General features: G+C 46.6%; 1 protein-coding gene across 2 annotated transcripts in view; it reads right to left on the bottom strand.

Annotated features, from left to right (window-relative positions):
• Positions 1–25,488, bottom strand: part of RBM20 (RNA binding motif protein 20) — a 1,237,556-nt gene that overhangs the window by 358,103 nt on the left and 853,965 nt on the right. For both annotated transcript variants that reach the window (XM_069611772.1, XM_069611773.1), the window contains exon 5: positions 13,435–13,523. In XM_069611772.1, coding sequence (XP_069467873.1) covers positions 13,435–13,523 — 89 coding nt within the window. The remainder of the gene's footprint in view (positions 1–13,434; positions 13,524–25,488) is intronic.

Genomic DNA, 25,488 nt, shown 5'->3' with positions numbered 1-25,488 from the left:
TTTCTGAGGAGGGGTATAATGCAGATGCTTGAGCTTTCCCAAATAGCGTAGCTGCAGGCACAATGGTGGAAAATGCTGGAGGCTGACCCATTAAACAAGGTTTCTCCCCTGGTAGGGAAAGATAGCGATTGTCCACCTTCTTGGCAAATGGAGGAACTGAAGCTGGTTTTTGCCACAGATTGATAGCATCACCTGCCACATACGGCAGACAGTATATTCCAGATGTTTCTGTCGATTACAATGATAGTACTGAGGAAAGGACATCCTGATCGTCTGGGGTATCTCTGGACTTGGAATTTCCAGACACTGCACCAGGCTTTTAATTCTGCCTTGGAAAGCCTTTGCAGACATGGGCATCTCCTTTGAGACATCTATGGAGACATTCATATCTCACTGATCATCGGCTGACAACCCATGTTGAAATGGTGGCAGAGTGTAGCAGAATCCTTTGGCACTGGAGGATGCAGTGGCATTAGCTGAGAAGTTGGGGGCAAAAAAGGTGGTAAAATGAGTGATACCAAAGGGGTCAGTGGTAAAGTCACCAAAGAATCTGATCGGGGTGGAACCCACAACTGAGGCTGCTCCCGATTCTTGAGGGACAGTCGCTTGAGGCTCAAAAGAGGACACCGTAGTAGTTGTGGGCTGGGATGTAACTGGCAAGAGACCCTCCTGCATAATGACTTTGAAATACTGACTCATGGGCTTGAAATGCATGAGATCCTGAAACCGAAAGTGTGTCATAGAGCGCACATGTATCCCAGTGTTAAAGAGGCCCCGAGCACTCCAAACAGAACTTTAGGGTCCGCCACTGAGAATAGCCTGTGACAACCCATGTACACTGGAAAACCTGATTGACCTGGCATACACATACAAAGAACTGAGGTCAGCATGGGCAAAATCTTTAAAGAGGAAGCACACGTAGATTTTCTCAGGCACTGGTCCTGTCCCCACTCCGCAGGAACTAACATAAGTATGGATGCCATTTAGGGGTCGCAACTGCTCTCCTTTGCTACCCCTAAAAAAAAGCAAAAAAGAAAATGTGTTTTTCCTTTTTTTTTACATTGAGGCTCATGGGCTGTGGCCAGCAGCATGTGGCCCTTTGTTTCTGGAGTGGCGGGTTTTCTGATAGCTACAGATGGTGAGATAGCTCATTGGGTTGAGCACTGGTTGCAGCAATGTGTGTGTGATCTGCAGGTTGCAGGTTGGACTCCCAGCAAGGTCAACTCAGCCTTTCATCCTGCTGAGGTTGTTTAATGAGTGCCAACACAGGTTTAGGTGATATCCTATGTAGATTTGTTCTATGTGAAGCGCTTAAGCGTAAGTGCTATATAATAACACATCATTATCGTTTGGCCTTGCATGTATGCTTGCATTCACAGTTATTTGGTAATATGGGCCAATACGCACCGATATTAATGCTACATATGGTGATCCATTCTTGTATGAAATGTACATCACGTTACAGTGATATCATAACCATATTTTCCATAGTGTCCTCAGAAACAATGCTATGTGATGCCACTTCCTGTTTTGTCATGGGGTGAAGGGTCGTGTTCCATTGCTTCCTGTGATGTCACTTCGGTATGGGGTCAAATTACATCACTTACTGTGATATCATCAGAGGACAAGGGTCGGGTGATGTCACTTCCGCTACCTCTGGCATTTTGGTGAAATGACGTCCCTGCATAGGAGTATATAGAAAACACAGTTTTGACTATATTGACCAGACATATATGCCCAAACGTGTCATTTTGAAACCTAACAAGTTAAAATGCTATTTGGTGCAACAATCTTTCAGCACTAATTGGATATCGTCCCCTTTCCTGGTCAGGCAACATGCTTCTTTGCCCTCCCTTGTTTTTTTCTATCAAAAGTGCATTTAGCTGCTTGCTCAATAGCTGGATAAAATATTATCCGTCTTCCCGTTCCACTCCTGGCTCTGGATTCAGAGGGGGACACTCACTTTATTGCGAGTTGCTACCGAATTTAAGTTCTGGCTAATCTATCCAATTAATACGAGGACGTGGATCTGGCTTTAATATTCAGTGTTGTGGACATAAACCTCGGCAAATACAAGGGATTGCTGGAATTTAAGAAATACAGAATTCTCTTTGCTCCAAAATTGATGAGGAAGAGGAGAGGCTAGACGTAGCTGGTGTATGGAGGTCATCTCCAGGTAATGCAAGGAAACGTTACTGGCACGTTCAGATGGAACAAGTTACTTACCTGTAACTGTTGTTCTCCAGCATGGGTCTGGCATGGATTCACATGCTCATGAATATTCCCCGTCGTCAGGCTGGGAATCCTCGGTAAAGAAAAAACCAGTATCAGTTTCGTTTCTGATCTGTCTTTCGTAGTAGTAACCAATCACTGGTCTCTGCGTCATACTGACCACAGCCAATGACTGCCCTCTACCTAAGCACCGCCTCTGGCAGCCATCTTCAGATTTGGAAGCACGTGAAGTGGCAGTATGACCAAGTGAAGAGCCGCAGAGGGGTAGGCGGGAGGGTTCGCATGTGAATCCATGCCAGACCCATGCTGGAGAACAACAGTTACAGGTAAGTAACTTGTTCCTTCTCCAGCATGGGGTCTGGCATGGATTCACATGCTCATGAATAAAGAATACATAGCAGTACACACATGCACAACCACGGGAGGTGGCAAAGGCTCAACATTAAGCATCACATCAAACTCAACATTAAGCATCTTACCTCCTCACCAGGCTCACCTTAGGCGAACAGGTTGCGCAGCACTGCTTGGCCGACCCTGGACTCCTCCCTGGAATCCCGATCGACGCAGTAGAATTTCGTGAAGGTGTGCGTCGACCTCCACGTAGCAGCCCTACATATGTCCAGCAGGGGCACACCAGAAAGGAACGCCGTGGTAGCTGCGATCGCTCTGGTGGAATGGGCTCTCGGACGGCCAGGCAGCGGTCGGTTTGCCAACCGATGATAGTACATGATACAGCCAGAGAGCCATCTGGAAATGGAAGCCTTCGAGAGAGCCTTCCCCTGATTGACAGGTCCAAAGTTCACAAAGAGTTGTGACGTCTTCCGAAAACACTTCGTGCGGTCCACGTAGAACTTCAGCGCTCTAGCCACATCCAGGGAGTGCAAAGTCCTCTCAGCCGGCGACGAAGGCGACGGGAAGAACACAGGCAACACCAAGGGTTCGTTGAGATGGAAGTCCGACGGCACCTTGGGCATGAAGGAGGGGTGCGTCCTGAGCACTACCCTCATGTCGTGAAAAGTCAAGTACGGGGCCTTGCAGGAAAGGGCCTGGATCTCTCCCACCCGTCGTGCGGAGGTGATGGCCACAAGAAACGCTGTTTTCCACGACAGAAACTTCAACGGGGCCGAGTGCAGAGGCTCGAACGGAGGTCCCATGAGCTTGGTCAGCACCACGTTGTGCTCCCACGCCGGGGCCAGAGCCTTCACCGGCGGGAACGATCTGAACAGTCCCTTCATGAACTCTTTCACCAGACGATGAGACCACAAGGACGTCCGCCCCGTGGTTCTGGTGTATCGGGAGATCGCAGCAAGATGAATCTTGATGGACGCGTGTGCCAGACCAGCTTTGGCCAGCGTCAGCAGGTACGGCAGTACCTGAGGAGCCGTAATCCGTAGAGGGTTAATCTTCTGTGCGTGGCACCAGACAGAGAACCTCTTCCATTTGTGTCCGTAGCATTTAAGAGTCGAGGACGCCCTGGCCTTTGCAAGAACCTCTCTGCAGTCGGCCGGTATGTCGTATCCTCCAAATTCTAGCGCTGCAGGAGCCAGGCCTGCAAGTTCAGCGATTTCGGGTCGTGGTGGAGGATGGCGCCTCCTTCCCTGGAGAGTAGATCCGCGTCTACCGGCAGCTTGATTGGCGGGGACGCTGACAAGTCCAGAAGGTCCGGGAACCATATCTGCCTCGGCCACGCAGGTGCGACGAGGATCATCCTGCACCGTGACCTCTTGAGCTGGTTGACGAGCCGGATTAGCAGTGGCAAAGGAGGGAACGCGTAGAAGAACAGGCCCTCCCAGGGGAACGAGAAAGCATCGCCCATGCTCCTCGCCTGGGGAAACCTGCTGGCGAACCTCCGGCACTTGGAGTTCGTCGCCGTCGCAAACAGGTCGATCTGGGGTGTGCCCCACCGTCGGAAGAGGCGATCCACTAGATCCTGCCATAGTTCCCACTCGTGGCACGAGCGCAGCTCCCTGCTGAGTGAGTCGGCGATGGTGTTTTTTATCCCTGCCAGATGAAACGGCACCAGAAACATCCTTTGGGCGACGGCCCAATGCCACAGGCCTGCGCCTCCTTGGACAGTGCTGGGGACCTGGTTCCGCCCTGTTTCCTGATGTAAAACATGGTGGTGGTGTTGTCGGTGAAGATCCTCACCACCTTGCCCTTGAGGAACGGAAGGAAGGACCTGAGGGCCCAGAACACTGCACAGAGCTCCAGGACGTTGATATGGAGGGACTTCTCCGTCGGGAGCCAAAGGCCTCTCGCGTGCAGATTTTCGGTGTGCGCTCCCCACCCTTCCAGGGAGGCATCCGTGGTCACTGTCTCCTGGTGGTCTGGGGTCTGGAAGTCCATGCCCGCCGTCAGATGCCCGCGGGTGCCCCACCACCGGACCGCTCGGCGGAAACTCTCGTCGAGTGTGATCCTCTCCTCGAAGCCGCCCGTCGTTTGGATCCAGCGCGCGTCCAGGAACTCCTGCATCGGGCGCATCCGGAGCCTGCACATGGGAATGAGGTAGATGCAAGAAGACATCATTCCGAGGAGGGAATTGATGGACCTCACCTTGGCCGCGTCGGAAGCCAACATCCGCTGTACCTTGCCCAGGATGGACCTGGTCCTTTCCTCCGACGGGGAGGCCAGAAGGGACACTGTGTCGAGCTTCGCTCCCAGAAACAGTGCGTTTTGTGCGGGTACCAGGTGGGACTTGGCGTAGTTCACGGAGAATCCCAGGCCCGTGAGAAGTTGGACGGTCCTTGCCATGTGCTCCACGGCGAGCTCCCTCATCTTGGCTCGGATGAGCCAGTCGTCCAGGTAGGGGTAGACGTGGATCCCCTTGCGGCGCAGCTGCACCGCCACCGGTGCAAGGCACTTGGTGAATACCCTGGGTGCCGACCATAGTCCGAAGGGGAGGGCTTTGAACTGGTAGTGACGCCCTTGGACCACAAACCTGAGGAATTTTCGGTGCCCCTTTAGGATGGGAATATGGAAGTAGGCATCCTCCAAATCCAACGACGACAGGAAGTCTCCTTCCTCCAGCTGACCCAGGACGTGCTGGAGGGTGACCATCCAGAACTTCTGCGCCTTGATGAATTTGTTCAGACGTCGCAGGTCTAGGATGGGGTGCCATCCTCCCGTCTTCTTCTTCACGAGGAAGTATCTCGAGTAAACTCCGGAGCCCCGAAGCCTCTTTGGGACGAGTTCGATGGCGCCCTTCCTGAGCATCGCCCTTACCTCCAGGAGAAGCTGAGGGACGTGAAGCTCTTTCCTGGCCACGGGGGGAACGCGCGGGCACCTTCTTTGAAACTCGAGCGCGTGGCCCCGGGCTAAGGCGTCCAGCACCCAACGGTCGGTGGAGATGGACTCCCACACGCTGACGAAGCTCGCCAGCCGGCCTCCCACCGGGGTGCATCGGTGGGGGCCCGACCCCACGGTCGGTTCAATCCTGTTTCGACGAGGCTTTGCCGCCTTGACCTCCTTGGCGACGACGGCGGGGTCCGCCAGACTTGCCTCGTCCTCTGTAGGCCTCCTGAGACAACGAGCGGGCCGCTTGACGGTAGGTGGAGAAACTGCCGCCGGAACCTTTGGAGGCGCCCTTGCCTCCGCTGCTCCGAAAGGGCGTCCGTCGTTGCTGCAGAACCCCAAGGGCACGGGCCGTCTCAGTGTCCGCTTTAATGGCCTGAAGGGAATCGTCCACTGTTTTCCCAAACAGGTTGTTCCCATCGAACGGCATGTCCAGGACTCTGGTCTGTACGTCTTGACGGAAGTCCGTAGCCTTGAGCCATCCACGCCACCTAAGGCACACGCCGTTGCCCAACTGGCGAAACCCAGTGTCGGCGATGTCCGTCGCAATAGTGATGGCGTGGTCCGATGCCACCTCACCTTCCTGTAGGATCTCCAGCGCCTCCGCCCTCTTGTCGTCCGGTAGGAAGTCCAGCAGGGGAGCCAGTTTGTACCATAGCTCCCTGTCGTAGCGGGCCACGATAGCCAAGGCGTTGGCCTCTTTAATCGTCGTCGCTGCAGACGAGATGACCCTGCATCCCATAGAGTCCAATTTCTTTCCCTCGCCGTCCGGTGGGGAAGTCGATGTGGAGGCCGCACCCCCCCCTGCTTTCTTCCTGGCCTCCGCGGAGACGACGGAGTCCGGGGTATGCTGCGCCCGGAGGCACAGGGGGGCCGCGTCCGGGACCTGGTACTTCTTCTCGTACCGGTCTCTTCTAGCTGGCGTAGTGGAAGGGTTCTTGAGGAGGGCGAGGCCCTCATCCCAAATGTCGTCCAGTAGAGGCACCGCGAGGACCGTCTTCCTCTTGGCCTCGCGCCGTTGATAAAGGAATCCTTCCTTTATCTTCTCCTCAGGGCAGAGTTGGAAAAGCTCGGATGCCCTGGCGATCATGGAGTGGAACGAACCAATCTCGTCGGGCGGAGAAGCCCTGGTGGGAGGTGACGACGGTAGATCCTCGTCGTATACCTCGTTGTCCGTACCCGTCGCTGCCGTGTCAGTCCCCGTATCATCCCCTCGGGTGGACGGGGAGGAGGGCTGGACGGTGCGCGACGGCTGAAAAGGAGGTGGAGGGTGAATCCTTCTTTTCTTGGGCGGGGGAACACCAGAAGGTCCCGGCTCAGGATCCCCCGACGGGAGAGGTTCCTCCGTCGGCAATGGCAGTCTCGTCCTTATCTCTGAGCATAAGGACTGTATAGCCAACAAAATGGCCGCCGAGTTGTCTTGCGGCGCTGGCAGAGGGGAATCCGACAGGCGATCAGGGGCCCCGTCGGCACCCTCGACGATGTCGTCGTCACCAGCGTCGGGATCCATCCCGACGGGCCGGTCTTCTTCCACGATAAGGCCGTGGCTTAAGACCTCGATCAGCTCTTCCTCCGAGGTTGAAGTCGAATCTACGACGACGCCCTGCCCCCCCTTTTTCTTCCCCGCCGGGGATTTCACGGGGGTCCTATCGATGGGCACAAAAGAGGACTCCCTCCGAGGTGGCAGGGAGACTCTGAGCCCTGAAGTCGCCACCACTGGTGTAGCCTCCACAGGCTGAGCCAGGGCCGCCGCGACAGTATCGATAGAGGGCTTGGCCGGATGGATTAAGGCCTTCACCACCTTAGGTGCGCTCACCGCCTTATCCTTGAGGGGGGGGACACTTCCTCACTCCCCCTCCGATGGGGCCTTCGAGCTCGACCGGGGCCTCTCCAGGAGCTTCGCCGGGTGCTCGCCCTTCCTCTTACCCGACCCAGAGCGTTGGCTCGTGGCTGAAGGTGCCGGGGAGGGTGCGCCCTGTCTGGCGCCCGTACAGCGCGACCGTTCGGCGCTCCCAGTGCCAGCGGACTCGCGGTGCTTGGCCTTGTGTTGGACCCCCGTCGCCGGGGCGTCCTCAAAGGTCTTAGAAGACCGCTCGGATTTCTTCCTCTTCTTCTCGCCTGACGGGCTCCTCCCTTCCAGCCAGTTGGCGAGACGTTGATGGCGGTCCTTCATGGTCCGCTCCGACATATTGCCGCAAAACGCACAGTCCTTCTCCACGTGCGTCTTGTCCTCATGTAAGCAGTAGAGACAAAAGGAGTGTTCGTCCTCCTTAAAGACGTTCTGTAGCTGGCATCCAGGGCAGACCCTGAACAGCTTTCCGGGCGTCGAGCTTCCTTCTCCTGGGCCATGTCCGGGCCTGAGAAGCTTCTGGAGTCCTCCAAAAGCGTAGCTCGATGAAATCTTCACCCTTGAGGGGCGCATACGAATCCGACACGGGTCCCCGTTGATCGGATGGAGAGTCGGTGGAGCTTGAGGTTCTTTTGACCGAAAAAATGAAGTTTTTGAGCAAAAAACGTGAAAAAATAGCACTAACGCTCGAGAGCAATAGCACGAGGATCCCAACACATGAACGTGCAGTAAAAATCTGAAGATGGCTGCCAGAGGCGGTGCTTAGGTAGAGGGCAGTCATTGGCTGTGGTCAGTATGACGCAGAGACCAGTGATTGGTTACTACTACGAAAGACAGATCAGAAACGAAACTGATACTGGTTTTTTCTTTACCGAGGATTCCCAGCCTGACGACGGGGAATATTCATGAGCATGTGAATCCATGCCAGACCCCATGCTGGAGAAGACGTAAACTTTACCCGAAAGCACATCTCGTTCCCCTCACCACTGCATGTGTATAAATAGCAAACGGCAGAAATGAAAGAAAGCACTCAATGGGCAAGGCATACTCGTGCATTACATTTGAATGTGCCTTTTCCCTGACTCGTGCGCCTATTTACAGCCCTGAGACAGCGTGGCCAGACTTTTCGAGAAACCTGATTACGGTGTTTATGGCCGCATGAGGTGCCAAGTGGCACTCCCTGCTGCTCAGAGAAATGACAGTGGCTTAGTGGAAAGTGAACACTACCGTTAAAAGATATAACCATTTCAAGCGTGTCAGGCTGGGAGGGCGAAAATGAAATTGTAGAGGACAATAAACTGCAAATGCTTCAGTCGGCCACGACTCGCTCCGCCAACCTGCCATTATTATGGCGACCTGCTGCGAGGGGGAGGGGGAATTTTAAACCATGGATTACTTTTTGTATCAAAGGGCAGATCCCACGCATGGATCTCTTACACTGTGGACAGCTTTAGTGAGTGTGAATTGTGGCTCGGTTTGAAGGGCGAGTGCTACTGTACTTGGCAGAGATTTTCTTTGCCAATGGATAAAACAGGTAATTTGATGCTTATGGGAAATGTACAATGGCAGCACAGCCTCGCCAACGCTTCAACCACAAGAGCTTTTCACTGATTTAATATTTAGCCTGCCCACACTAACGATGCTCATAGGGCAGAGCCATCTTCAATCTGTGCAACTGGTCCCCCTAGATGGGCCTACAAGACGTCCATGGTTTGTGGGTCTCTTTTAAAAGCGAGGGAGGAGGGTGACTGCTTTTAATAGAAAATATCAGCAGTTCTTTCATTTGGTTGGGCCCCAGCAACAATATTTTTACTCAAAGAAACCCAAGCATAACCAAATTTGGAAACCCCTTGTCCAGGGCCCAATTTGTGCTCAATAACCCTCCCACGCGAATAAATAAATAATATTCTATGTATAATTTTAAGGTCACCAATTCGAATCTAGGTGGGACTGACACAGCCTTAACTGGACTGTTAAAAAAAGCGAGCCAAATCAGGCACAAAATAGCAGACATGCTACACACTTTATAAATAGCCAGACAGTTGTATGGGAATTGTGTGCTTTAAATTGAAAGTTTTTTTTTATTATTGAGCCACAAAAAGCATTTATGCATTAACCTCTTTGTGTTACTTAATGTAATGTTGGCACATACATTACAGTAACTAAAGCTCCTGACCTGTTCTTAGTTGCACATCCCATCCCGATTCTACACGCAATGGAAGGACCCCCTGCCCATTCCGTTGGCTGCACACACACACGGTGATGGAGCCTGCAGGTGATCTCCCACCATGCAGTCAGCGTTTCAAGGGTACGTAACGATACGTTCCCCCTTTGCATTGTGTTCTCCTCTCAGCAAATATCCCCCAACACTTTCCCAAAACGCTGAAACGCAATTATGATTGTTACATTTTTGTTACAGGGTGATATAGCATGCCAGCAGCAGCCATTCTTACTGCTCGTGGAATATAGCTGCTAGAAATTCCCTGGGGCTGCAGAAGGAAGCATTGCAAAACCTAGGGCAGAAAGGAATGGTTCTCCTCCATGAGCAGTTGTGAAGGGCAGGTCAAATCTCACTAAAATTTACTGGAGCACACGCCTAGCAAAATGATCACCTGGCAGCGGGCTATGCGTACCTATAAGTGATTATCCAGAAGTGAAGCATTACCTTCAAGTAATTGTTTGTAGGATCAACCTGGAGAGAAGCTGGTCACTGGTTATTGGATCGTGTGTAGGATAACCCATTGTTATTCTAGCATAAACTGGTGGCCTACATTGTTCCAAATACAATTCTTGGGGTCTTTGTTATTGTTACGAATGGGTTTGGATAGGTGACAATGGCCTAGATCTACTAAGTAGAGCAAAACATGCATCATGCTTACTGATGCTGCGTTTCCATGACTGAGCTCTGGAGGTTGCCGCGAACAATAAGTACAGTTGGGACCTGTGTTTGTGTGTGTGCTGTTAATCATGCAAAGCAATACACAGTTCCCACTTCTGCACTCTGTATGACAGATGTCGGACGATGAGTGAGGCTGCGAAATAATGTAGGCAAGATAACGTAGCCTCATTGGCCTTGCACAGGCATGGCATCAGGGTTCAAAACATCCGTAAGGCAAAATATAATTTTTCCATATTCAGTATACATACATATCTCCAACAAAGATTGTAAGCATTCTTCAAGCTAAATGCAAGTGTTTTTCATGTGTAATATGTTCATAAAAGCCTTGCCTTGAGACCCGAGAAGTTTATTTGGTGGTAGAAAGAGTAGGTTGTATGAATGAATGGGCAAGCTATGAGTTGGATGGAAGTGAGCCTGTTCAGAAAAAACTCTAGCACTAGATGATGAAGTTCCAATGCTGAATCATTTATGTATATGTTTGTTTATTTATTGCATTTATAATGCGCACCAGACCCAGGAGAAGCAGGGCGCAGAAGGATATGCGAGGCTTACAGTGGAATATATACAGTCGTTGCATTAGTTCAATGAAGTGAGAATTAGTTTATTATGATATGCAACCCTATTAATCCAAATGGGACAGGTGGAGGCACTATCGTGGTAGATCTGCACTCATGACATCTGTAAAATCAAAGAGATTCACACTGTAAGGGATGTAAAGGGGATATCGAGAGAGGAGTTGAGTATAAAGTTAAGAGGGCATAAACCCAGCAAACAACTAATGTTGAAATGTACAGGATGCATATGCTCACACTCAAAGCGGAGGTTGAAGCAAGTACTCACAAATACCCATATTGCTACAGTCCATGACATCACACACAGATGTATAACCTGAAATACGCTTTACTATATTTCAATCACTTGCTCTGACTGTGCCACTTCACTTCTGCAAAATAGAATTTTATTAGGTTCGCCTCATAATGTCTGTCCACCCAAACCCTGAAACAGCTTTCTGTTGCCCTTGCACAACACTACAGGTCATAATCTCCTTCCTCCATGTCAATTGATCATCCTCCATACCTACCTGGCTGATTTTCTTCAAATTTCGAACTGTCTATATATAACACGAGTCTATTAGAAAATACAGTTCAATATCAGATTCATGCATTACGAAAATCACTGCCTTTTCCACAAATGAATTTGAGCCAGGAAGAGAATGGGGACAGCTAACAGTACTCAAGTATCCCTGGCAGCCAACATTAGTAGTTCCAGTTCTCGGATTTTAGTCAATCTGTCAGCAGCATTAGACACCGGCATTCAGGTCATCTTATTGAACCGCTTGAACAGGTTGGAATTGGAGGAGCAGGGCTTAACTGGTTGACTTCTTACTGGCAACAATGCAGTCCATCATATCTTGGGGTTGTGTTCTTCCTGTTTGATTGGCATCACATTTGGGCAGAAGTTGGCTTGTCCCATAATTTTATTCAAATTAATGCTTAACCCCTTGCCTACTTAAATGCTACGTTTGGTTTCAGTTTTGTTGACTATGTAAATAATTCCCCAATCCTACTATCGCTTGAATCGAGACAAAAAATGCATAATTCCACTTCACGTGCCTAACTGTGACTGTATCAGACATACCGATCTGAAACTAAAGGAATATTTTAAAAACATTTTACACTAGAAAATCGTTCTCATGGGACATGCAAAACTGCATTTCTGGTGTCAGATGGAAAAGAAGAGAAAGGGGGAGGGGGGCACATGGTGGAAAAAACTATCCGAAAAAATAAATAAAAAACAGGTGAGGGAGAATACTTTTGGGGAAACAGCTGTTTTAAGATTGGAGGGTTATGGAGAAAGTTTTAAAAAACAAACCCAAAAATAAAACATAAATTAAAAATATCGATGTTTCATCCAGCAATGTTTTGCAGAAAGATTTTCTTTTTAAAAATATGACAGGGGTAGTTAAGTAGGATAGCTGATCCTTGCTAACCACTTTAGCACAGTCCTAGCCATGTCTTTTTCCACCTCTAACCTCCCAGAAGGCACCATCATTATCTGACACATATCACATTTTATGTCATTTACTTTGTAAATGATTTACAAAATGCAATAAAAACAAATTACACATGTACACAGAAACAAAAGATTAGCTACATTTCAAATCTAACCAAGTAGAATGTAACATCGTTCACACTACAGATTTTTAATCTGAGTCCAAGTATAAAGCATTATTAAAACATTAAAATGATACCAATTTAAGTATGCTTACATTACATATACCATAATAAACTTGACTTGGAAAGACACAAAGGCATACACTACTGAGATACGAACCAGAGAGAGACAAAACAAGTTACAAGAAACAAGGCAAACCTAACATTCACTGCTTTATCATAAAACAGGCAATTTAACAATGAATTTCCCAAAGTAAGCGCGATCGTGATTTTACAAATGTACCCAACATTATTGCATTTCTATCTAACATATTCTTTCAAGCTTAAAGATGCCCCATATCGACTATATTTTGGGCACCTCAATCGATTGTTTCTTCAAGCATTTCTCTGGTATCGTAAAACCATTTTTTGGTTATTGGAATACCTAAATACAACCGTTGCCTATTAATTTATCCAAATGCATTTACACTTTTGTTAAAACCGAGAATTAGTGATGATTTTACTTGTACCCCATCAAAACCAACAACAAACCGAATCCTCTTTATAGGTACTATCCAAAATTGTGTGGATCTGTCATGCTCCCAAATTTCATGACCCGGATGGCCAAATTCCAATTACAAATAGAAATCCAGCAATTATTATCAGTTTGAAGACCAAACATGACTTTGCTTCGAAAGGTCCAAGAGTTCTTGTGCAATATCTTTTAGTTGCAACAGATGGAGGCTTAAATCAGTTTTTCTCATAAAACTTCTCACACGCATTGTTTATCATTCCTCCTGACACCTTGACTGGCTCGCTGGATTGTAATACTCTTCTTTGACCTTGATAAACCTGGTGAACAACTTCTAATGAGCCATATATTTATGAACCCTCTAAGCAGAAAGCAGAACACTGGTAGCAAATCCTGTTTGAAAAAATGCATTATGTGCCAAAATTGTCCATTTACATAGTCATGGTAAAATGGTACTTCAGGTGTTTTTAATGTTTACCTTTGCTCCCGGAGGAGGAGATGAAAAGGCAGTGCCTGCATGAAGAGGAGCAGATGACGCATAGGGTGGGCCAGTGGCTGCTGGGTAGTCTAATGGAAAAAATTATCAATACAGTTAGTAACTGCCTCTGTGTCAAGACTGTATATTTTTAAAAATAATGCTTGCCAAGAGACACCTGAAACACTTGAAACCAAACTGCATAATTGAAATTCATTTCTTGAGTATTTTGAAAGATAACGACCTGTTATCTTGCATTGCATTTTCATACTGTTCAGCTTCGTGTCCTACTTTCTTTATTTTGTTGCCAGTGTTTTTAGGGCTGGGGTGTTGTAGGAGGAGGGGTGGGCCTCAGGCATACTGCCTCGGCCACTGCATCATTAGCACAAGGAATGCTGAAAGAAATACCTACATGGTGGTCGTATGGTCAATATTCTGCCTCTGCATGTTTGGGGCAGGTATATTTATTAACAGCATGTGGTTATGAAAACGGCCTCAACACACATTTGTAAACAAAACATTCCCCTTCACCCAAATCAGTGCAAACAGCTTTATTAACATTTGACCCCTTCTCACAGTTATGCCATGTCACCTAACATTGGTGCTAATCGCACTATACAGGTCCCATTTCACTCCCATACTACAAAGTCTTGAAACAGGTAAGACAGGGCCCTCCGCATTCTCTTCGGGAAGCAAGAGGTTCTCAGGGACATGAATTTTCAGTCACATTCTGGCAATACTGGGCTCTCATGGCCTCTTACTGATGGAGTCTGTGACGAATCAACTTCCGGGGAACAAGTGGTCCAAAGGTGAATATCTTGGATGGAACAGCAGGCGTTTCTCCGAAAGATCGCGGATCGTCTGTTAGTTGCAACACAGCGAAAATACAATTATTACCCAATGATAAAAGGGACTGTCCAGTCAAGGTCGGATACAAAATATCCACTTTATATCACAACAGACAGTTCTCGCAACACTACTAAATACAACACACCCTGCAAAGGAATGCAGAGGACAGACAGTTTCAAAGAAGGAAAAGGAATGCACTCTGGATACTAACAGGTATGGTTAATAATCACAACACTTCAAGGTTTCTTGGCATCAGCACAAAGGGTACAATGGGTCTTAAAATGTCTCAAGGGGCCTTCCAGGAAGGACCAGGGGGACAGAACCACAATGTACCTTGTGCTCTAGGTGTTCTTGATGCTCAACAGGGTCGAGTTGGCTTCAGGGTGCTTTGCAGTCTTCTGTGAAGGAGTTCAAGATGGGAGACAGCTGCGGGTATCAGGTGGCAAGCAGTGCAGCGAGCGAAGCTGGACGGATGGCTGCAGGCTGGCCTATAAAGCGGTTGAGGGTCGGGAATCGTTGTCCCAGAGCTGGTCGGCAGTTCAGAAAGCGCTGGCCGAGACGTCTCGGATAGGTAACAGGAGGGACTGCTCAGAGAAAGTGGTAGGACTTCAGAGCTACAAGTATTTGAAACAAAATGGTGGCGTCCTGCCACATACATTTACATCAATTTGCATTATAGTTTTCTGCAAGGGTTATCTCATTTGGCATGCTGAATATCAGAAACACTGTATACTCATGATTATAAGAGATATAAATACAAAAGGAATCTCAAGTTTGACTTTTAGCTTATTTATTTGACTAAGGTCAAAGCAAAAGATGGAGTAAGGGTTCAGTTTCCCTTAATATTTAGTGATTCTTACGAACAACACTTGCCTTCAGGTTGGCAAATATGTTGGAAATGGAATAAAACAGAAAGCAAATAATAGACACAATTCACAAGTTATTTGTACATGGTCATAAAATTGCTAGTGCATGAACATAAGAGCAGGGCAGTTATTTCAGCAATTATGAGCAAGAAAATACATAAACCATACAACTGTGAACAATACATTTTGAGGGAGGTAACCAAGTCTTTAGGCCAAAGACTTGGTTACCTTCCTCAAAAAATCCAACACACCTTGGAAACAACCACCATGATGTTCTATGTGAAAACCTAACTCTGGTTTATTATTCACAGTTGTATGGTTTATGTATTTTCTTGAACATAGTTGCTGAAATAACTGCCCTGCTCTTATGTTCATGCACTAGCAATTTTATGACCATGTACAAATAACTTGTGAATTGTGTCTATTATTTGCTTTCTATTTTATTCCATTTCCAACATATTTGCCAACCTGAAGGCAAGTGTTGTTCGTAAAAATCACTAAATATTAAGGGCAACTGAACCCTTACTCCATCTTTTGCTTTGACCTTAGTCAAATAAATAAGCTAAAAGTCAAACTTGAGATTCCTTTTGTATTTATATCTCTTATAATCCTGAGTGTACAGTGTTTCTGATATTCAGCATGCCAAATGAGATAACCTTTGCAGAAAATTATAATGCAAATTGATGTAAATGTATGTGGCAGGACGCCACCATTTTGTTTGAAATACGAGATGTCTCGATGGCTTTAAGAAACTGCGGCATAACAACAGTCAGCAGTGCAGTGGGTTACAGCTTTAGAGGCTCGACTGGGTCAAAAATGTCCATTAATGCAGACATTGCTAGAGGCTTGTCGTTGCACTTCTCCTATTTTCTTCACTGGGCTTGTGTTGTCCTTTAAGGTGGATAGCAGAGGAGTGTGTTGCAGGCAGATGCCTTGTCCTTGGTTCGGGTTCAGAGACTTTCTGGCACTTCCCGCCTAGGAAGCTTGCTACAGAGCCTAGCAGGGCATGCTGTGTGCTAGCTGGGTACCGCTTCTGGAACTGCTGGAGGGTCCTATGGATTCGGCATCTCCCTCTGTATCCTGGGAGATGTTTAGGGGAGGGATCTTGCTTCCCACTTTGGAGATCCTGCCCTTCCTTCACTGATGGAAGATGGAAGGCAGACTGTAAATTCAGCCAGTGTCCAATGATGAGTTCTTCTTGCTACTCCTTTCAAAGTCTTCAGATCTGCCAAAAGAGGGGCTCTGCTAGGCCTACCTTAATGAACCCACCCTGGGTACCCATCAACAATCTCCTGTATCAGTGAAGTCATAACCAGAGGGCTTTGCAACAGAAAAGGTAAACGGGTGAAAACATGTAATACTAAGTCCCACCCATCTTCCTGTCTGTTGTCGATCAAAGGGTCTCTCTAGTTAATGGAGCTCTTTGTGGTTCCTGATTAAAGCGGCAGATCTCCCTTGAAGCTGCAGCAAGACCAGTCTCTCTGGCTCCTGCAAACAACATTCTCATACCTTCTGAATGGGGTCCCTCTGCAGGGTGAACTACTCTACACACACAGTCCCAGACATGACAGCTCAATGTCAATAGATACAGATGGTGGGAGCTGGCTTCAGGTTGACACAGTTACATAAAAAAGGTTTTTGGGATTTTTATTATCCACTGCAGCCAGGCCCCATGTGGACCTGTTTGAAGTGCACTCTATTAGTATGTAAAAAAATGTTTTTAATTTATTTATTAGGTCAATTGGTTTACAAATCGAAAACCTTTAACCAGCCTTTATCATACAAAATTTAGTTCTCATTATTTCATAAACAAATACAAGAAACAACACAGACAAAAACTAAGACTGAACAGGAACGAAACTCAAAACAAGGCTTTTCAGACTGTTCACTTCATGCCCAGTTCTTAAGTGGGAAATTATTGTCATTACAATTAATTTACTGATGAATTAATTTGACTGAGCTATTGATTCAATCTCTGGTTGATCTTCCCCCATTTCTACTTCCAGCGGCAAATCGTCCAGCTTCTTGAAGATGGCTATTATCACTCTTACCAAGGCTAAATTAATACTGATTTTTTCACCTTCGATTAAGATTCGCCACCAAGCGTCTATGCCTCTCTCAATGTATTTTCTCAAAATGTTTCCAAAAAAGTGGTCTCGTTCTTTCCACGCTCCCTGACATATTAGAATCAGATACTTCAGAGATTCTATTGAATTTAGGTCTCCACATAGTCTGCAACTTGCAGGGCCACTTTGCCTTTTTCTTCTCTGTGTTATTTCTCTAGTCGGTAGGGTATTGAAACGAAACCGCATGTACAGTGGCCGAAAGTACCAGTTAAGGGACAATTTCAAATTCGGAATTTTATTCAATTTTCAAGGTTCTGACCAGAAGTCGTCATAGTTTTTATACTTCCAGTTGTGTTCCTGCGTGGCGATCCAGTCTCTTGTGTGCAGTTTTTTTTGTTGATTTTGTCTGGATTCATCACTAGATATTCATCTGTCTCATTTAGGTCCTCCAAAATTGCTTAGCAGATTCCCTGCCATTCCTTTAGTATTTCGTCTGACTGATCTGTCATTGCTTTTCTGAGGACTTTGAAGCCCCCCCCCGTCACATCCTCCTCCAAGCACTTGCGGTAAAATTGTATCGCTTTCCATTCCGCTACAAGTCTAGCCCAATTCTCTCCTTATAACTTGGACAGGTAACAATTTTGGGAGCTGGAGGACTGAATGCCAAAATAGGCCTTCTAAAATAGACCATATTTGAAATGGTAGCAGGACTGATGTTTCGGCTCCATAGACTAGTATCGGGATTACTTTCACCCTGTAAAAGGAGACTAGCTGAATAAGTGTGAATCGAAAATACCTATGTAATCTGATCTTTCCTTGTGACGCCAAGTGGGCTGTCTTTCTTCTCAGCCCCGCTATTCTTGGCGCTTCGCTCTTGCTCTTGTTGATGCATCCTCCCAAATAGGTAAAGGAGTTGACCTCCTGGATGTTTTTTCCTTTAAAGAACCATTCCGAACTTGATCTTCTTCCGGCTCTTGTGACCCTCGGACAGATATAGAATTCTTGATTTGTCTGGGTTAATTATTAAATCATTACTGTCAACATATTCGTGGAGGGCAGCTAGTTGACGTTGTAAACCTACTGGGGTCTGATCTATCAGGACAATATCGTCCACGTATAGCAGTCTACTGATCGTTGATCCAGCCACCTTTGGGGAAAAACAACGAGTTTGCTCAAATTCATGATCACATCTGACATGAACAAGTCAAAAAGTTCTGGTGCCAAGGGGCAACCTTGTTTCAAACCCGCTGTTATGTTTATCTGATCAGACAATAGCCCAGTTTTATCCCACCTGACTCTGATAACTGTGTCTGAATAGAGGTCTTTGATATTTTCTGTAAGTGCCTGAGTACAGTTCCATCTTACGAATTTCTCAGTTTGGGCCTTTTGATAGTGTCAACCCCTTTGTATAAGTCGATAAATGCAACAAATGTTCTCTGCTCCTTGTCTCTAGCCGTTTGTGCTTTTAAGAAGTTGATCAGAAAAATGTTGAGGGAGGTGGTTCTCCCTTTAACAAATCCTGATTGCCAGGGACCTCTGTGCCCGGCAAAATGGCTCCATGTAGATAGGCCTTTCAGAAGAGTGGGCGCGAAGACTTTTCCAACCACATCCATTAGGGCTATTGGCCGTTAATTGCCTGGATTAGTTGTTAACCCTTTTTTTAATATGGGGACGATCACTGCTGCCTTCCATGTAGTTGTTATTTTTTCGGCCTGAAGAATATATTTCAAGAGGTGATGCACAAAAATGGCCCACTCTGGTGTGTTGCTCTTCAACATAACGCTCGTCAGCCCGTCCGGGCAGGGGGCTTTAGAATTTTTCAATTTCTTAAAGATGTTCTCTATTGCATCAATTCCTATGTCCAGCTCATCCCTGACATTTAATGCAAGAATCTTTCCCCTCCTTTGAATGAGGTTTTTTCTTGCATCTGTCAGTAAAACTCGCACCATTCTGATGCTTGTATTGGATTCGCTGACAAAGAATTTTGACAAGCATCGTTTTCATTAATGGTTCGCCAAATTTCGGTGGAATTTTTTGCTCTTATTTTGTGCAGCATTTGCTCCGCCTGTCGGTTTAGCATTTCTTTTTGTGCAAGTGCAACCAGCTATGGTATTTTTGTTTCAGTTTGTGGATCTCCTTGGCATAGCCCTGCGGCCGAGTCTTCTTCAGTCGGGTAATACATTTCTTAAGTACTTTTTTCTTTTCTTTTATCGATCTATTGTGTACATGCCGGTGTGTAATTGTCGGTTTGTTCCCACCGTCTAACATGTATTGTTTTAGTAGAGGGACATAATCGATTTGCTGGGTGCCCGCTTGTTGTTGTAGGGAGGATATCAATTCTTTTAGAGTTGCATTTATCATCAGCACTCTTTCCGGCAGTATTCTTAATTTGTTTCTTCCCGGACTGATCTTTAAGTCATTACTGTATGAGGTTTTGGGGTTATCACTGATGTTCGAGCATGTTAATTTCAAGGAGTTATGGTCGCTGGCCTCTGTTGTTACCACTTCCAAGGTTTGGGTAATGTCAGATAAATTGGAAGAAATACATATGTAATCCAAGATCTTTTGAGAACCAACCCCTTCCACGTTGATTGCCCTGTGATATTCCCTTGAGTTACACCGTTCAGTATAGTACAGTCTCTAGCTTGCATCGTTCCTCTCCACCATTTTCCACGCTGTTCTTTTTCGTAGCTGTAGCTAGGTCATGTTCTATGGCGTGAATTCCGCTTTCTAAACAGGTACAATTCAGGTCACCCACAATTATCAAGAAGGGATTGTGCCATTTTTCTCTTTGACCGTCAATTACTGTGGCTATGTCATCCGGAAATGCATTATTCATAGGACTGGTGGGGTTCCAGTAAACGTTTAGCCATATTAGGACTCTGTTGTAACCCGTTGTATGTTTTTCTGGTTGTAAAACCACCAACTGGATGCATGGAGACGGGATTTCGGTATACAACAGCGTCCAGTTCAGGTTGTTTTTAGTGGCCACTAATAAACTCGACATTGGTCTGCCCTTAGATCCCGTCAAAGTCGGGTTTAGCAGCACCCAATAGTCTTCCAGTAGAGGCCTTTCGGTCAGCCACGTTTCCTGCAAACATAGCACTTTTAAGTCCTCCTTTCGTAGTTCTCCCGTATTGAACAAATGCCCAAAACCACTAGTGTTCCAACTGGCCAAGATCCTTGTCCCTCCTGGATCTCTCTTTTGACATTGGTTTTGCATTTTTTTCGCTATTAGGTTAGATAACCATTTCCATTTGGCATCATCGCCATCATCCCTTTTGCCTGATTTATTACCGTCAGGGCGGATGAAGTGCTCGTGCTGTTACCCCTTAATGCAGTCGTATTTGTGTTATATTGTTTTGACACATGTATCCTGGCTTCTCTTGACGGGCTCTTATGTGTGTGTTCCTTTTCTTTTGGTTTCTCTGCACTTTCGTGAATCCCATCGGCCTCAAGTGATGTGCTTCGTCCAACAAAAGTTGTCTTACTAGTTTTGGGCCCGTGTTTAAGACTACTTTGTCTGTGCAGTTCTCATCTACGAATTCGACTATTGCTAAGTCGTTTGAGGTAATCCGTCTCAACTCTGGTATATGATGTAGGAGCCTTACTACATTCTATCTATTGAGAATCAATCCATCATTAAAGTGCAGTACCCGTTCCAAGGTAAGTCCATGTTGATAAATAATAGGTTCACTCCCTTCCTTTGCAACATGCTGACCATTATGGCCCATTTCAGATGGACTAGTGGCTGTCACTCTGTCCCGTTTTGGTGAACCTGCTCTGTTCCTTGTTTGTTCTCTTGGATTTAGTTTCTGCCTTCCATGGGCCTCCCTTTCTGAAGTTGATTTATTGCCCCCAGTTTTAGTTGTGGTGTTTGAGCTTCGCTTGCTCTTTATCCTGGTGTTCGCTCTATCAGTTTCTTTTATGACGTGTCTCTCTGTAACTGTCGTTTTTGATATGCAACCACGATTTTTAATCTCATGCGTTTGCATACTCTTCCGGTTGCTACTATCGACTAGAGACTCAACCACATCGTCATCTGACATATTTGATTCACTCTCCTCACCTGAAGCGTCTTCATCGTCGTCATAGTCTAGACTTTTATCTCTAAGCTCGCCTTCTTGCTCCTGCTCCTCTTCTTCCGATATTGCATAAATAGAGAGGTCCATTAAGGCTGGTTCTGATCCTTCATCTTCGGAAGTCTCTATCATCATTGGTTTTTTCTTGCAAAGTTCCTTTTCGGTTTTATTCATTGTATCCGCTATTCATTCTTTAGTTTGGATAGGATCTTTGGGCAAGCTCTGATTTTTGATGAAAGTCTGACTTTTATTAGATTTTTGTTTAGCCAGTAGCCTTTGATTCTTCCCTTTTTCAGGGCTGTAGAGTAGGCTGTAGCCATTTGATTTTTTTGTGCCTCCTTCTCATCCTGCTTGTTACTCCTTTTCGGAGCCTCTGCTATTTTTGTCCCTCTTATAAGGCCCTTTTTCATAAAAATCTCACAAATGGTTATCTCTTGTGTGTTTGTCAGAGTTTCGTTGACCTCATTTTGTAATTCAATGTCTATTACATCCACCACTGACCTGTCCTGCAGGCCTTCACAGTGCTTGCCTGCGTGGCTCGCTTTGTTGTATTCTCTACTTGTGCGGGGCGGCTTGCCCGTCAATCCCAAATTTGGCACCAAGCGGATAGTATTTGTATTGGAGGGGTAATTTACATCATGTGCCGGCCGCCTGGCTCCGAGTAACGTAGATCTAGGTTGGTTCTGTGATTTCCTGTTTGCTATATCTGGGACTGACTGTTGAACTTGACTAAAATTCTGTGTGCAAGTAGGGTCAGTCAACGGTCCCGTTGCCTACATTCCGGTGGTTGAATTTATCTAAATCAAAACCAATTCCAGTTATTTGATTTTATGTGGGGTTCATGCCTTTTATAGGGCCCATTAGCTGGGAGGTTTCCAGAGTGCAGCTTAAACCCACGCATTGGTCCTCTGCCAGGGGGGCCTTTCTGCGGTCTCTTTTGTCTTTCATTATTGGCTCAATTATGTCATATAAAAGTTGGGAAACTCATGCTGTGCTGTTGTCCATGTTGTTCTGTAAAGATGTTATGAATCCTTCCACGAAGATGGTCTTTGCATGTACCATCGCTAGCAGGGTTGAATGATCTTTAAGGGTCTCCGCCATGCCTTCGTACAGCTTCATGAATGGCGCGAGAGTTGCCGTCATTGTCGCTACCAGGAAAAAGTGGTCCTCCTTGTTGCCCTCTAACACCTGTGATGTAGATGTTTTCTAACTATCATTATTCCCACACTCGATGGTCATAGTTGACATCTCCATGGCGTCTCTTGTTGTTCTATTGCTCTCAGGGTTGCCGTTCCTTAGGTCAGTTGTTTGTATTGATTGGTCCCGTGATGGTACAGGCACCTCCTGGCTTGTACATGCCAAGGCCAGAACACGACTCGGTGGGGGCCCTTGGGTTTTGCCCACGTTTGATCTTTCAATTACCCTTGATGTTTCTAGCAGGACTTCATCAGTGATTTCTGAGTGCCAGCTGACTGCCACTTGCTGTTGATTCTGTGATCTGTTTTCAGGTTCTCTCCCTACCGCATGCAGGGATCCCTTTTTCACGAAGGCAAACTTGTATGCGGGCACCACGTCTGTCATTGACATTGTCTGAGGTTTCCATGTACTCTTAGTCTGAAACTGCTGCGAGTGGGTCCGGACAGGCTGCTTGGCCGGCGGATCCCACTTGTACGGTAGCCACATTCTGTTGTGTTCTTCCATATCCCTAGTGTATCTGCTCTGTTTACTTCGTTTTACCATGAAACTAGTTGGAGGGCTTGACCCGCCCTCAACAAAATCAGTTGCACCCTGGTTGATGACCGGAGCGTTCTTGTCCCCTCTTTCGTCAGTAATTTCTCGAGAGTTTTTTCTTTTCAAGGGCATGCCCACTGCTGAATTTGTTACCATGTTTGGCATCTCAGTTAGGGTCTCATGGGTCTTCACCGGTTGTAATGGTACGTTATCTTTACCAAGTCCCTTTATGAGGCTTTCTACCGCCTCAACCATTCATAGACTTGGTTTATCTTTACTCAGTTTTTCTTGTGACTTCTCAGCCTCTCCATTGGCCCTGTCTTCCACATCCTTGATTACTACTGATTTCGAGCTTACTTTTTCGCTCGCACTCAAGGTTGGTATTTTTGGTGAAATTTTAACTGAGGCACAGACAGGCACCTTTGGAAATTTAACCAGTGCTATAGGTCTCACGTTAGCATTTAAAGTCTCTTTATTGCTTGTGGCCAAATTGTCAATATAAAGGGCTGTGCTGGCGCCAATATTTACTTTCATCTTAAGTGGGCAGACGGTCAAAGGCTCTTTGCTCATTTGGCGATCCAGATTAAATAGCGGGGAGGCCGCTTCTGCCGCCCATGATGGAGTAGAGCAATAGGTCCCCAACACCCCTTTCGGGGAGAGGGTCAAAGAAGGCATCATGGCAGTCCCTTTGGGCCTCCTCTGTCCTACCATTCAATAAAGGGAATCGGTGGGATGGGGATAGCATCTCAGTCACCGGCGTGTTCGTTTTTGATGGGACGCTGCTCTCACTCCTCTGCTTACCTTCGCTTGCTGACTGGAGGCGTCCCTCTATCCGCTCTCCGTCTGACACCTGACACCGAACACTCTACACACTCCGCCATGCTTCGCTTTGCTCCCAGGTTTTGTGTGTCAACGAGCGTGAGCGGAGGCAGGGCATTCAGGTGAGGCTGAAAGGAAAGACTGCTTGCCCCAGGGTCCGTTGCTGCCAGAAAGAAAGACTGCTTCTTCCCCAATCCTCGCTGCAGTATGAAGCTCAAGGCTCTGGAGTAGCCAAATCCAAAATATTACAATAGTAAGAGCGGCACACTGGACACTCTACACACTCAATATGTTAATTATGTTAATCACTGCTACCAGTTGCAGGGTCAAACAAAAGGACACAGCAGATCCATGGAGCCTTTGTTGGTTAATTAAGCTGGCCATGGCGGGGGAATGTTTTCCCCCCCTTTCTGGAGATGCATTGTTTGCCCCTCCTGTCATATCCCAGCATAAAAAGACAGGGGGGACTGCGCCTGTACGCTGTGTCCTCCCAGAGTACACAGGGCTATGTGTATGTTGTGCAGTGAGCATAGAAAAATGTGTGCGGATTAGCCGACACATTTTCCAGAGGTTGATCTACCATCATTCAATTTCATTTACAATTAAAAAAAAGTCAAGGCCGAGCGCACACCCACCTTGCGGCTGGTCGAATTCCTCACGGTATTACCCAAATTGACCTTTTACAATTGACCTTTTGCACAATTTACCTATTTATAGTGGTCCTAATTGACCTTCTGCACAATTGACCTTTATATTATTTTAGTTATTTTATATTTTTATATATGTATTGGGTTGGTTTTGGATTATATATAATATAAGGGGATTGGATGGGGGATTGCAGGGGGCTTTGTATTGGGTGGGGTGTCACGGGGGTTTTCCCCCGCATATATGTCCTAATTGACCTTCTAAATTAGGTCAATTCTCCTGAGGTCAATTCTCCTGAGGTCAATTGTGAAAAGGTCAATTAGTATACAACCTTCCTCACAATGACACCCGACTGACCTCACATTCCTCCATCGAGGAGAACTGCTGGCAGGATCACTGTGTGCTTGTTGGCCTTCTATGATTTAGAGATGTGGAGAAATCAGGCAGGCAGTCCTCCCCTTCACTCATAATGACTCTCCTACTGAAGATACTTCCTCAAGCAACACAGCCCTTGCCCCAGACGCACATGACTGCTCCTCACTGAAACACCTAACTGGAGTGGTGACCTTCTGATAGGAAGGCAACGGACGGTGCAATGATAATGCACATTCCTTCTTATGGTGATTTGACTATTTTAATGAATGCTTACAATTGTTATGTTGGAAATTTGATATTATTACCACCACCGATGGGCAAGTCCTCTCCCATGTTACAAACTTGTTTATGTCTTATTGTTTGTTGTATGTTGTTTGCGCCGTTACACCTACGGGTTCATTGTGCGCATTATAAATGTAATAAGGTAAATAGAGGACAGTGCTGGTCACATGACCACTTATGCGGGAGCCTCAATCCGCAGTGCCCACCATGGAAAAAAACACTACTTTGCTGTATGTCTCTACAAAGTGCGGCACTGAGCACTGTGGAAATATTTTTCCTGCTTTGATTTCCACACTGAGGTTTTCCTCATACATCCGTTAGGAGCAGAGCAAAATGCGGGCG

This window comes from Ambystoma mexicanum, chromosome 8, assembly GCF_040938575.1.
Source record: "Ambystoma mexicanum isolate Mex_15411 chromosome 8, UKY_AmexF1_1, whole genome shotgun sequence".
Lineage (NCBI taxonomy): Eukaryota > Metazoa > Chordata > Amphibia > Caudata > Ambystomatidae > Ambystoma > Ambystoma mexicanum.
This window is presented reverse-complemented; position numbering and strand designations above follow the sequence as displayed.